At 37.9% G+C, this 13,857-nt stretch overlaps 1 protein-coding gene across 1 annotated transcript in view; it reads left to right on the forward strand.

The window, feature by feature from the left end:
• BEGAIN (brain enriched guanylate kinase associated) overlaps positions 1–13,857 on the forward strand; it is a 72,081-nt gene that overhangs the window by 15,265 nt on the left and 42,959 nt on the right. Inside the window, exons 4-5 of the mRNA XM_026050434.1 lie at positions 616–672; positions 5,344–5,410. Of these exons, the coding sequence (XP_025906219.1) occupies positions 616–672; positions 5,344–5,410 (124 nt within the window). The remainder of the gene's footprint in view (positions 1–615; positions 673–5,343; positions 5,411–13,857) is intronic.

Below are 13,857 nucleotides of genomic sequence, written 5' to 3' on the forward strand. Positions count from 1 at the left end.
CAATCAAACAATTATATTCAAATTTTTAAAACAGGTAGGCTTCCCTAACTGGAGAGATTTCTTAAACCAAGAATAAAATGGAAATTGTGTCGATTTTGAAATATACACATATCTATCAAGAGCAGTCCAAAGACTGCTCCAAGAACAGGCCATGGTGCTTTCTCAGCAATAATCTGATTTTTTTCCTATCACTTTATTAGAATTAGAGCCACCAAAATTAACCTCACTGTTCAGGTGTTTTATTTTCCAATATATTACTGCTTTAACAACAGAGAATACTGGTACTTTTTTTCTCTTGGGTACTTTTTTTCTCTCGAAACATTATTTCAAGCAGAGTTGTTGTAAATCCTGTGTCACATTTATCAGGGAGCTGACCAGCCCACTTTTATTGAAACAAAGGGGCAAATACAGTCTCTGTTAAAATCACTGTCCTATCAGCTTTATTGAACACTGATTTAAGCACAGCTCAAAATCAGACATGAAAGTCTTTTGCTCATGGCAAAGTCTAATACCTGTAGAGCGTCACTATAGAGATCAGTAGAACAAACTTTCCAATTTTCTACTTGAACATGTTTTCGTATTTTGAAGAAAATTTATATTAAAATTATGTTTCAGGCAGGTGATTCCTACCCCGAAGACATCTCATACTGGAAGTCCAAAATATTTTACAAGGTGAGCTTTAAAAATGTTTCTATTGAGAATAGCAAGGCATACTGCAAGTTGAACTAGATCTCTCAGTCTGGTAAAAGATGATGTCTGAAACAAAACTGTCATCCAAAAGAGTGTCAGCAACATGTCACAGAGAAAAATGAGTCTGAGAAAACAGGGAACTATAATTAGTTTCAATAATGTGTCTCCTGCCTTACTCACTTCACAGGGAGAGAAATTCAACCCCTCACAATAAATGAGCCCAATGAAACACGATGCCACTCATATAGCAGAGAAGACTTCTATTATTAAACTTGCACCACCTCTGAGTGCTGAATTTTTCTGAGGTTGAATAGCCATTCAGTTCTACTTCTTTCTGAAAGTCTTTGCCTTGTCAGTTCATCCAGAATAAACTGTGCTGCTGACAGGCCTCCTCTCTCTTGCTCAGACAGGGAGGTCATTTAGGTGGCTGGAAGGTGAAGTTCTCCATCTCTATATACGCTTTAGGAGGTGCCTTTCTCAAGATTTCTTTTGGCACCGGTGGGAACAAGAGATAATCAGTGGTGAAAAATTTTGAAATGATGGTTTGGAAAGCACAGATTTGTCTTTGAAAGATGACTGAAACATAAGAGATTTCACACACCTCAACAGTCCTTATCAGAGATGATCAGTTAGGCCTTTTTTTAAGTTAAAATTAAAAGGTGACTCCTACACCTGAGCAATGATAGTATTTTGATTAGTCTAATTCAGTCTAGGCTCACATATATGCAACCATAGTACCTTGAGATTGTACCCTGGATAACAACTGTGGAAGATCTCCCTTCCTGGTTTTTACTAGACACTAGAATTATTTGAATTCATAAAGAATAGTTCCATAGAAGCATATATTTACCATGGAGCTTAGCCCACACATACAGTTCCTTCACCAAAAGCAAGATATATCTATATCTATCTTCAGAGAATCACGGAATCACAGAATATTCAAGGTTGGAAGGGACCTCTAGAGATCATCTAGTCCAACCTTCCTGCTCAAGCAGGCACACCTACAGCATGTGGCACAGGGTGGCATCCAGGCGGGTTTTGAAGACCTCCAGAGAAGGAGACTCCACAACCTCCCTGGGCAGCCTGTTCCACTGCTCTGTCACCCCAGTAAAGAAGTTCCTCCTCACCTGGAGATGGAACCTCCTGTGTTTCAGCTTATGGGCATTACCCCTCGTCCTATCGCTGGCCACTAATGAAAGGAGCTTGTCCCCTTCCTCCCTGCATTCTCCCTTCCTGAACTTATACATGTTAATCAGAACTTAAGATATATCTATCTTGCTATTGGACAAAAGGGATTTCTTGAACGGAATCTTGTGTTGTGTAGAGGATTAGGGGAAAATTGCTCTTGTTTCTATAAGAAAGGTCTGTGTAACTTTTAATAATAGAAAAAAGGGTTTTTTGAACAATAAGTTATTTTTTAAAAAAGTCTCTTCAAATGGGTGAAATTTCCTTCTTTGCAGAAGGTCAGCCCAAAGCTTTTGTTTTACTTTAGATATATTTACTGGCCTTAAGAGGGCTTGAAATAGAGTGGAAGGAAAGACTATGTGCAGATTTTCTCTTCCACGATGAGCTGGAACATGTTGTCTGCAGGGTTTGAGCATTAATGCATAATGTTAAACATAGTCAGAATACTTTTTATTACAGTTTGTTTTAGCCAAACATTTAAACATTTGTGTAATAGATGCACATATATCCTGCTATAGGCACATGGGTATCATCTAATAATTTGAATTTATCAATACAAAATGTAATAAAAAAAGATAATAAATTATCTACTCACATAAAATAAGCTTATTTTTAAAGCATTATCACATGGTAGTGTGGCTTACCTATTCTTCACTTTGTTTACAAAGCCAGATTTGTAACATTAAAATGTTTTAAACTTCGCAAAGATCAGGCCATCTGGTTGCATAGTTCTGCAAGTAGGGTTAAGTCACCATCTGTTAACTTGGTCCTTTTGATTAGAATATTTTTCCCTATTCCTCCCCGAATTTACTGCACTGCCCAAAGCTTATGGTTTGATTATCCTGCTGTTCTTTTATCCCTTTCACCCCCTTGTTCCATTTCTCTCCTTGCCATCCTCACTTGCTGACACTTCTTTTGGCACAATGGATTTCCAATTTGGGCTTTGTGTGTATACGTGCATGTGATTGTGCTTGTGTATGTGTATGTGTGCTTGTGTTTATTTTGACTACCTTTGCATACTGTTCTCAATAGAAACACTTTTTGAAGCTCAGCTTCCTATTCACTGTGGATTTTTTGTTTGGACTTATTATTTGGATTAGATTTGATCTGACTTGGAGGCGATCTTTTTTTTAATGTCAAAAGATATGTGTTCAAGAACCAGGTTTTGTGGGCTACTTTTGTTAAACATACACAGAGGAAAAGAAATCATGAGTAAAATAACTAGAAAATTTGCAACACAATGAGCTGGTACGGGTAACCTCTGGAAAAAAAAAAAATCACCTTTAGCATGGAAGTGTTGCTATCCAGGAGCAATTATAGTAATGGGAAGTCTTCTTCCACTCACTGATAACAAGAGAAAAACAATTTCTACAAAAACTGAGGAGCAAATACAGTGATGTACCTCCCCACTCATAAGCCAGTTATCGTGGTAGCAATTACTCTTATTTTAGTTTACCATTTATTTACCATTTTAAAAAGAGAGATAAGAAACCTTCAATGGTTCCCATAAGTTCTCCACATAGATCTATGCTGCAGAATAGACAGAGTGGTTTGGGGAGAGGCTTAAGCTAGAAAAGACCTTAACCAACAAAATTTTCCAGTGACAGGAATTTATGAAGATCCTTTAGAACCTATACCAAGTTTTAGGAGGTTGTGAATGCTAATTGACATGGGTTTTAAAAGCAACTTTTAAAAGCAAGCAAAGGAAAAGCCCAGTCAGGCCTACCAGGTATAAAAGACATTCTCCCTGGTTGAGGCACAAGCTGCTGGAACCTGGGAGAGTGCTTTGGCACTGTACTGGAGCTCTGCTTTGCCAGAATTTGCCAGAATTTGTCAGAATAACCAAGTTATAGGCTAGTACAAGTCACAAATTTCTAGCCAGTTTGGGCTGTCACCTTACGAAACAGTTTGCCACAAATCCTGCTTATGAGGTGAAAACTTCCTCTGCTTAACAGGTCTACAAAACATACACAACACTGAAGCTTCCCCCAGACTCTCAATATGTATTGAAATGGCTACCTTGAGTTTGGGCCGATTCACCCGTGGGGATGTCATTTATTCCCACAAAGCAGCTGTTCTGGGCACAGACCTTACCTCTCAGGTATAGGACATATGGCTTAAGGTAAAGCACCCAGCTGCTATTCTTCATGCATTGGGAGCCCCAAAGGGGAGTCTTCTTGGCTCACAGAGGGGACCATGAGCAAGTAGCCTGTCTCTGAGCAGCAAACTTCGATCATTTAACTGGAAATAAAACCTCCATGGTGACACAAGCTACAAGAGAGATCTAAACCATCATATCTCTTCATTAGAAGGAAGAGATGGTCTGCACCCTTTATTTGTAATCATGATACAGTTTGAACAAATATCCTAATTCTGATTTCCACAGCTGCTCCTAGGCATAAGAGATCTCAAAGGGAATTCCTTAACCCTATTCACATTGGTTGTGGAAGATCAAGATTCAAACTTCTCAGCCGAAGCAATTTTGTTTTACATTTGACTCACTTGACTGTTAAAGGCTTTTCTAGCACATTACCTAAAATCAACGGGTCACAGAAAATACTTTGACCTATTGACCTAAGATTCCCAATGCAAACACTTAGATGAATTTGGATAACCTTTTAAACTTGAGCTTCTTATTCCCCTACATTATTATATATCCTGCTGGGCTCATAGGTACAAGCAAGAACAAGGAGCTACTCTCCTTACCTTATATGAAAAGAAAGGCTCTCCTGAAAAGGGATATTTTTCCCACAGACTGCACAGCTTGTCCACTGTGACTCTGAGGTTACCATCCTAAGAACCTAAAGGTGTAGAAATCAAAATTTCCTTTGGTGTATTGATCTGGAATAAGCAAGGGAGTTTCATTTTTTGACTCTCTTAAACTCCTTAGTTCAAAAAAAAATTTTTTAGTCATTTTCAGGCTAAAATTTTTGAAGGAAAATAACTGAGAATAGGGAACTCCTTGAACTTTTGTCTAAAGAAGGAATATTCTCTTTGAAGTCACATAGTGATGTCTGTGTGTTGATACTACTGCAGTCACCAGTTTTCTCCTGCATTTTCCCTCATTTATTGAAGTTAGTAAATAGCTTTTTTTGCATTTTGTAGCTGTACAGGTCCAATTTCCTCTATGACTATAACTCCTGCACCTGATACAAAGCTACAGCCACTTTGTGCAAGTTCCCATGCTGTCATGCACATCTACATGCAGATGCAAAGGAATGGCACATGCATTTCCCCTTCCTGAAGGTATTTCCCCCAAAATACAGCAAGCGAATAGGACAAAGAAGTTGGTGTAGGAAGGAGATGGTAATTACATTTAAAAGGTAACCACTGACTGGCAACAGGAGTGATAATAATATCAATTTCAACTAGTGCAAGTCAAAGTTTTGTACTGATGTGTGAAAATTAAAGGAAAAAAAAAACATAAAGAATGATGCATTAAATTACATGATATCATCTTTGTTTTAGGATACAAAACAATTACCTAGCCTTACAAAGAATTAATCAGGATCTGGAAGATAAACTTTACAGGATGGTAAGTTGTCATAACTGCACTTTTTATTTTAATATCAAATGTGCTTTTGTAATTCCTGAGTTCTAGGACAAACAGACATGTAGCTGCCACAAAAAAAAATCATGCTCCATACACAGTATGGTTAAAAATAAATGTTGTTATGAATATAATGATCTAAAGACCAAATTGCTTACGAAGGCATAGTTTTATTCATTGCAGTGGAGACATGTGTCTGGATCTGGCAGAATAATCTTATATTTAAAATAATTCTGCGTAATTTAGTTAATAATTTCACAGATTCTAAATATTTATGTTCTCATTAAGTAACAAATACAAATATGGCAATCCAAGATTTTTGTATGCTTCTTATATACTTTCTCTTAGCTTTTATTAAGTGATTTAATAGACTTTGGATAGTGTGACTTTTCATGTGCTGTCATAACTATCGGTCGCAGTATATGAATTTCCCATCTGCATGAGCCTTGTAACTGCAATGTCAATGTCACAGACCAATTAATAACTGGGCAAGGAAATCACTGCACTATTTATGGGCTCCATGTCAAGGCATGTTATTACAAGACCTAGCAACACCTCTTCAAAATGGTTTGAAGATATTAGAAAGGAATGGCGATGTCTTTACTGCCCTTGTTCATTATTAATGCTGCTTTGACAACATATCTGCTATAAAGGAGAAACTTTACAGAGAAATGTTGGAAGGGACCTCTAGATCATGTTGGAGGTTGGAAGGGACCTCTAGAGATCATCTAGTCCAACTCCTCTGCACACCCTGAATATTTCTTCCTCACTTGGTTCAATCACCAATTCCAATCACCTGCTCTTCTTCCTATCCATCTCATACCTGGCTTTTTCATAACTAGTGCAGCGCATATAGACACACACTTTATGTGTACAGATGTGGTCTTGATATACACCTTGGACAATGGTAGGGTAAGACTATATTTTAGAGAAAGTCTAGCACATAATATGTGCTTGGATGGGTATCTTGGAGATTGGGGAATAGATCCCGGGCTCTAAGACTAAATATAGCATATGTCAATATACTGGAGAAGCACCAGCCTTTACTAAGAAACTGAAAAGAAAATCTTATCTCAGGAGTCTATCTAAATAACTCAAAATGAATAAAATACTGATGCTTTTGCAGCTAGCTAGCAGTAGGGCAAAGTTACAACTGGGTTATAGCAGATATTTGTTTTTTAGTATACATATAAACATTACACAAGCATAAATAACATTAGATCTCAGGATTTTTTTCCCTTCAGCCTTCTTTTTTTTTATATTTTTTCCTTTTACACTTTGGGATTTTATCGTCATCTGTGTAGAAATAGCCTAATATTTATCACATGTGCTACAAAAGTAGAAAAAAGATAGAGGCATTGTGGATGGCAAATGAAATAAAACGATTAGAAACATAGAAAGAGGGACTGCATAAATCTGTGCTTTTTTTTTTTTTATCAGGTATTTCATATCAAAGCATTGAGTTTTCACACTGATGTTTCAGCATCCACTTAAAACCCTAAGCAAAGATTTCAGAGCACAGCATTGAAAGAAGAAAAAGCTTCCAAGGAGCCCTATACATTTCTTTATCCCACTAACGTGACAGTCATTGAAAGTAGCTTCAGAGGCTTGAAGACAAGCATCCAAGCTCAATCCACCATTTAATTCAAGAATGTTTTGCCTTCTGAAATTTCCTAAAATGAAGATTCCAAAACAAATTAAAAAAAAAAAAAAAGTCAGATAGAAACTGTATAAAAATTCTGAATAATGGGGAAAATAGTACCATATTTGGTTTAGATAAACCAAATCATTTGATTTTCCAGACACTCTAAAAATCCCTATCACTTCAGAGAAAGTTGGATTAAATAACAGCTGGTCTGGTTAATCAACAGCTTATGGTGGTCTGGGCTCTTGGATAACTTTCTCTCCCATTCCAGCTTAGGGGGAGCAGCTGTGTTTATTATTTTTGTCTAATTTAGTCAGCTTGTGATTTCAAAGTCAAAAGTCTTTATTTTCTTCACCTTTATACAAACCTAAATATGTAAACTGTCCTTTTACTTTATCCCTCTCTACCCCTCCCTACCTCATCTCTCTATATACACATACCTATATATGTACTTATAAATATATATATGTACATATACATGCACAGGGTCTTACACAAGTTTTGACCAGCTAGTGTGCCCAAACAGAACAAGTAGGGAAAGGACAGGCAGCCCTGGAGGTCCCTCAAGTCCCAGTTTTACAAATCTTGTATGCAGGCAGGTATTGCAGTAAAGATGGGCTTAGAGACGGGGCTTTGCTCAGTGTTCCTGGGAAAGAGAGGAACTGGGAAAGAAGGAAAAGGAGGAGAATGGCTTTCCTTCTTGGGCACAAAACTGGAGACATCCCCTTAGGCCATCCAGGAAGCTGCTGCCTTTGCGGGTAACTCAAAACTCACCCTCTCCAATAACTGACACAATCAAGTTGTGGCACTTCACAACTAAGCTGAGCCTCCTCACAACCTCCAAGTTTTGGGGGTCTGTTTTCAAGAATGTTAGAGCCTGTCATGGCTGCCGCTGGTATAATGACGTTAAAAAAAAATAATTCATTAACAGTCACAGAAGAGAAAGACTGTTCACCTATAAAATATATAAAAATATTTTAAAGCATACTTCTGGTCATAGCAAATGATACCCAGCTGAAATCTCTGTGAGTTTAGAACTGCAAATAGAAATATAAATCACAGTGTCTGTGTTGGCTAATGGCTGAAATATACTGTCAGTATCAGTGAAAATGAGTGAAAATCAGTGGAAAGTTTCCTACATTAAGCTGGGCAAGATTAACATGTGACACTATAGAGGTAAATGTAGCACAGAATTAAAATTCTGCTCTCACCATTCAGATCAATCCCTGTTCTTACAGTCAATGTCTTTAGCTAGAGAAGGTTTATTTGGTTCTGTAAGCCCTGCTGAAGCAAGGGAACATACAAATTATAAATAATTCTTCTTTCCATTAATGTGTGGGAAAAGAACAAGATGAGTTCTTACAGTTTGGGCTTTGATTATGTCTTAGGACTATACAATTAAAGAATTTTTCTTTTCTCATCTAGTTCCAGTTGTTACCAGTTTCCCTGACACTGATCTGAGTTTGCTGAGGATGTCCTGCCATGGACTTGCTGCTCATGGGGAGCAGTTAGCAGCAGATTATGCAGGTCATCCCAAACACATGATAAGAAATCAAACCATCTCAAGGCAACTGTGTTTTGCATATGATCCTCACTAGGATTAAGCACTATATTGTAAAAAGTTTCTGATGTTTTAAGACTTTCTATTGCAGTTCTGTAATTTTACCTTTAAAGTCAGAAGTCAGATTTTTAATGGTAGCTACATTTAGGAACAACCGAGAGACATCTAATAATAGCTGCTTAATAAACCTAAGTGATACTGAAAATTGTGCCTGTTCTTCCTCCCCCATCTACATTTTGAATGTTCTTGAAAATCTGATTTTACAAATCCATCTGCAAAAAGCTCATGAGGCCATTTGAAGGCAGACATTAAAATATCTCTTCTATAAGTATGAAACAGACTCCTGTTTATAAGGATGAAACAGACTCCTGAGACAGGCTCCTCAAAGGTGCAAGTTCACTTCTAAAGCAAAGCACTTTAAGAGGCTAGAATTAAACCACCACTTGCTTTGTAGCACATACTGTCTGCATTTTATACAAAAATACGCAGACAGCACAGAGGTGGAGAGAGAAGGTGGCAGTCCTCTGTTAAGGAACAGAGGCATTCAAAGTCATGGGGAACGAGCAGATAAATCAGCGTGCTTGCTTAGTAAACCCATACTCCCACATACCACTTGGTCTGCTGATCTACCTCCCTCAAGCCTGCTGCTAAACTAAAACCTGAGGTTCTTCAAAGTGTCATCCCTGGGTTCTTTTATTTTACATTTTGATACTGTGTTTAAACAGAATAATTACTTTCTCCTTCTCAGCACGGACTCCAGACCCAGCAGTGTGGGCAATGCTGAACATTGGCAGATCTCAGGAATGAGGCTGGTGTTTCTGCCACTTAAGAGCTGCTGGGCACTGGCTCTGCCAGCCCTCTTCCAGGCTACCTGGCACAGCTCTGCAACAGAGGTTGCTGGGTTTTTCTGTGCAAAGCCAGCAGAATTCCTCTGTAGAGACTGTATCATTCAGTTTATCACCTGTCAAGATGAAAACCATTACATCACATTAATTCCTGATTTTTCATTTACTTTAAGGCAGGCTTGGGGGTGTTGCTCAGCCATAAAGTTGGTGAAATATTATATAAACCAACAGTATAAGAAAGATTTGTACCAAGGATTATAAAGTTTGAAATGCTACACTATCTCAGCACTCCACTAATTTTTATCCTGTTTCTTCCTCTGCCTCTGAGCTAGAGGAAGACTAAGATATATATCAAATATTTTATGGCATTAGCAGTTGATTTATCCAACTCCTGAGTGCCTGTAGCTTTTCAGTCTGATGGCCATAATATATACCAAGCATCTCCAGATGAGGAAATCCAAAGATGAATTAAATATGAGCCGAGCAATGCTCAGCAGAGCTCTAAGTATGAGACCTTGTGTCATGGGAATGTGATTACTAAGGAATCAAATTCCTGGTGTCCAGGCCAGGAAGATAAAGAATATGGAAAGAGGTGAGGAATTTGATTAATAATTTCAGTCAGATATTAAAAGCATCTAACTATCCGAGTGAGCCTAGCATTTTGGATTTGGAATCTAAGCCAGAGGCTAGACTGTGCTTGTCTCTCCCATGACAGCTACTGGTCACTCATTAATATGATTTAAATTATAAGTGAAAGACGAAGGCAATGAACAAAGGTCAAGCTATTTCTGATTTACACCTAAGGAATGTAGAAGCCCAGCGTGTTTTAGTTCCTGCATGGAGGATGACGCCTTTGACAGTGACTTTGAACAGTCAGAATGATTTAAAACACATCTTTTTCATTTTCTTTCCTTTTACAAAGAGTAACTAGCTTTTTTCTCCCTACTGTATGTCCTATGAAAATGAAATAGAGGTGACCTAAATATACGTAAAAGGATTTGCATCCCAAAGACAAGAAATGTTTAGAGTCAGCTCAACCTGACAGGCTCATTTGCTCACATTCAGTGAAGACAGCTGTGAATTTCAAGAGAAATTTATACTTGGTTAGTTAAGGCAGACTCCAGAGGTCTGTGCTTTGTGGATTAAGACAACTGCATCAAAACATTTCTAAGGAAGGAAATTACCATAAATACCACAGGAACAAGTCATTTATAAAAATAGCATTTTTAAAAAAACTCATTTCTAAGAGGCTTTTAGACTTTGTCTTTTCATTTTTACACCCATTTTGTGCTAAAGACCTCCTCCATCTTTCATCAATTCTTTTTGCATTCATTTCCAAAGTAAAAAAATATTGCCAAATAGGCAATAAGACCGAACTTTGAAACCACACGTATTACAGCCAGTAGAAACGACAGGGACGCAGACTGAATAGATCCATCCATTTTGCACACCAATAAGTGAATCCTCCCGCGTAACTTGGGAACATGACTCCAACTTCCATGAGCACAAAAGTGCACAGGTGCTTTCAGATATCCTCAGTCCTTTTTCTCTCTATGAATAGAGATTCATTTTGCCATTGTTATCCCATCATTATGCGGCTGGCAGATCAATCCTACCCAAGCAATTCATAATGCACTTCTGCCTGTTCCTAATTGCTGTAGATGAACATGACATCACGAGAGACTGTTCTGGGAACTCTTTCCTCTAAAACCATGGAGCTCATCCTCTTCTCTGTTGCCTTTTCTTTCCACTAAGACTAAGAAGTCTTTCCAAATAGCAGAAGCCTACAGAAGTGCAGTATCTGTTTAGTAAAATAACAGTGGAAACTTCTTACCCCTAATGGCCTTTCTGTTGCCTGAATGCAGAATTCCTTTGCTTCTCAGCACGTGGCTTATCTTGGCTACCATTTCCACTTTGCGATCACTGTTTCCTTTGGTTAATGATAGTTGCATGTGGTTTGGATTCTCTCTGACCAGAGGAAAAATGAACATGCAGTTCCAAAATGTGTAGCATTCAGAATCATGCATTGGTGCTACCTGAGCTTCTCAGTCATTTGCTGCATCCTGATTTCCCTGGTTTGGACTCAGTCTGTTAGAACATCCCCCAGGGTTTCTGCCCATGGCAGCTGCAAATAGAAGAAATTGTGATTTGCAAAGTAGCTGATAAAATGAAGAAAAAAAAATCTAGGAAGTAGGTGTCTTAGGCTTGTATCCTTCTTATTTCTTGGCCTTTTCTGATCATCTTCCCCACAAGACAGGGGATTCATCACAAGGCAAGAGAAAGGGGTAAAGAAGGCAAGTAGGTACCACCTTACTACCTTCTGTGAATGTGTAAAACAAGGCACAGAAGAGTGAAGCATCTTGACCAAGGTCATCAGGAAGCAAGGGGCAAATTTCTGAAGGACCCGTGTCACTCATATCTTCTTTATCCCAATTCAGAATCTCCAGGCAGAATCAAAGGACTTCCTAGGTTCTCTTAGATCTAATTTTAGCTGTCGGGTACTTATCTCCTTTTTGAAAAATAAATGCAAAATGCAGAAGACAGGATTAAGAGAAAAAAAAAAAAAAAAAAAAAAGGCATGCACAAGCAAAGTATCAGTCCACGTGCCTATAAGTAGTTTCTGTCCTCCATTTCTATAAAATATTTTTTTCTAAATAAAGAAAATTCTCTTTTGGAAATAGTACAACAGCTACAGGACTCAAACCCATGTCATTTTAACTACACAGGAGGGAAATAATTGAAATAAGACAATGACATTTGTGGGGAGAAAAGAAAAAGAGGAAGGGGAAAGAATGGTTTATACATTGTCTTGTTCTATTTGGATCCTTAGTACTCACAGAACTTAGCACTTGGAGTATATAGAATCATAAATGTTATAAGATTTTCCATCCATTTTATTATTACATGTAGTCTATACCTCTAGTAGCATCCTCTCTTCTCAGTATAGATGGATTTTTAAAAAAACTCCTTGCTTTTTTACAGAAACAAATATTTCTCCTTTCAATCTACTGTCATCAACACAGCCTCAGAAGATACTATTACACCGACTTCAGGGAATTACTGTGAATCAAGAACATCTCCTGTCCCTCCAACCAAAATGTGTTTAGCATTTAATTATTCAGCATGTCTCTACACTTGCAAGGCATGCCACTAGTGTGAAATGTGGGGGGAGAGAAGATAGATACGCAGACAGACTAAAAGCACATTTTGTCAGCTTCATCTAAATTGCAGGAGAAAGAGCATGAAAGCTGACTAGCTTTAAAAGATTCTTAAAAATAAGCAGATAGTTAAGATATCTTTTTCTCAAGCATGGTAATAATGCTGGGAAACTAAGGATGGTCTTGGCAAGTAAAACTCCACTTCTGGCTTCCAAAAAAATGAACCCACTAAGAGCAAAGTTAGACAATGAGCTGAGTATGTTCAGTAAACAGACCACAGTTGGCCCTGAAGGCTGCTCGTTTTCTAAGAGCTGGTCCACAGTCAAAAAGACCAAGCAGTTATAAGCACAGAAGATTTTTTTTGATATAGCAGGCCTCAAATAAAGTTCTCACTATGTGAGAAAAGCTAGTGAGATATGCTAGGATTACAAGGAGATACACCAGGGTTTGACACTTAAAACTTCTCTGTGTTAGATATAGACCACCATTCTCTCTTTAGATATAGACCACCATTTTCACTTAATAGTGAAGTTGTAAAGCAACAATGGAAATTTCTTACTTTTGATGGCCTTTCTGTTGCACAATTTCAATCTAGAAGACACCTAACTCATGCATTTGTAGTGATACTCTTTTCAGTTCTATATTACATTGAAGAGCAGATTTAAGAAGAATCCAGGCCAGGAATTGCAGAACCCTTCCCTGCCTAGGACCAGATTTATGTCTACTAATGGAATTTAGGTGAACAAAATGTCCCTGTTCATGCCTTTTCTTTGATGCTCAGGGTTTTGTTCCAAATGACCTGGATAAGAGGTGACTGGTGCCTTCACCCAGAGCTCACATAGATACATAGAGTGTTAAATGAAATGATAACCTCAGGAAAATTTCCAGATGATGTTGTGAGTCAGAGACCTGGAGCAGGAGGCACAGATGTAAGCAGTTCTGATTATAATGTTCTTTCACATGGTGAATGCAGAGTAGCTTGGCCTGATTTCAAATAAGGAGCAAATTGTACTGCTGTCAGTGATAAGTAGTGTGAACTGACTTACCCTGCTCTGAATGGCAGTATTTCCATCGACCTCAATCAGTACATGCTTACATCCATGGAAGAAACATCCAAGACTAACAGTGATATTGTTTTTTGTATAGTGAAGACAAATAATCATCCTGTATATATTTTGCAAATAATTTGCAATGAAAATCATACCTTTACTTTACAAATAGCA

This window comes from Nothoprocta perdicaria, unplaced genomic scaffold (genome assembly GCF_003342845.1).
Source record: "Nothoprocta perdicaria isolate Ctin4 unplaced genomic scaffold, notPer1 scaffold_69, whole genome shotgun sequence".
Lineage (NCBI taxonomy): Eukaryota > Metazoa > Chordata > Aves > Tinamiformes > Tinamidae > Nothoprocta > Nothoprocta perdicaria.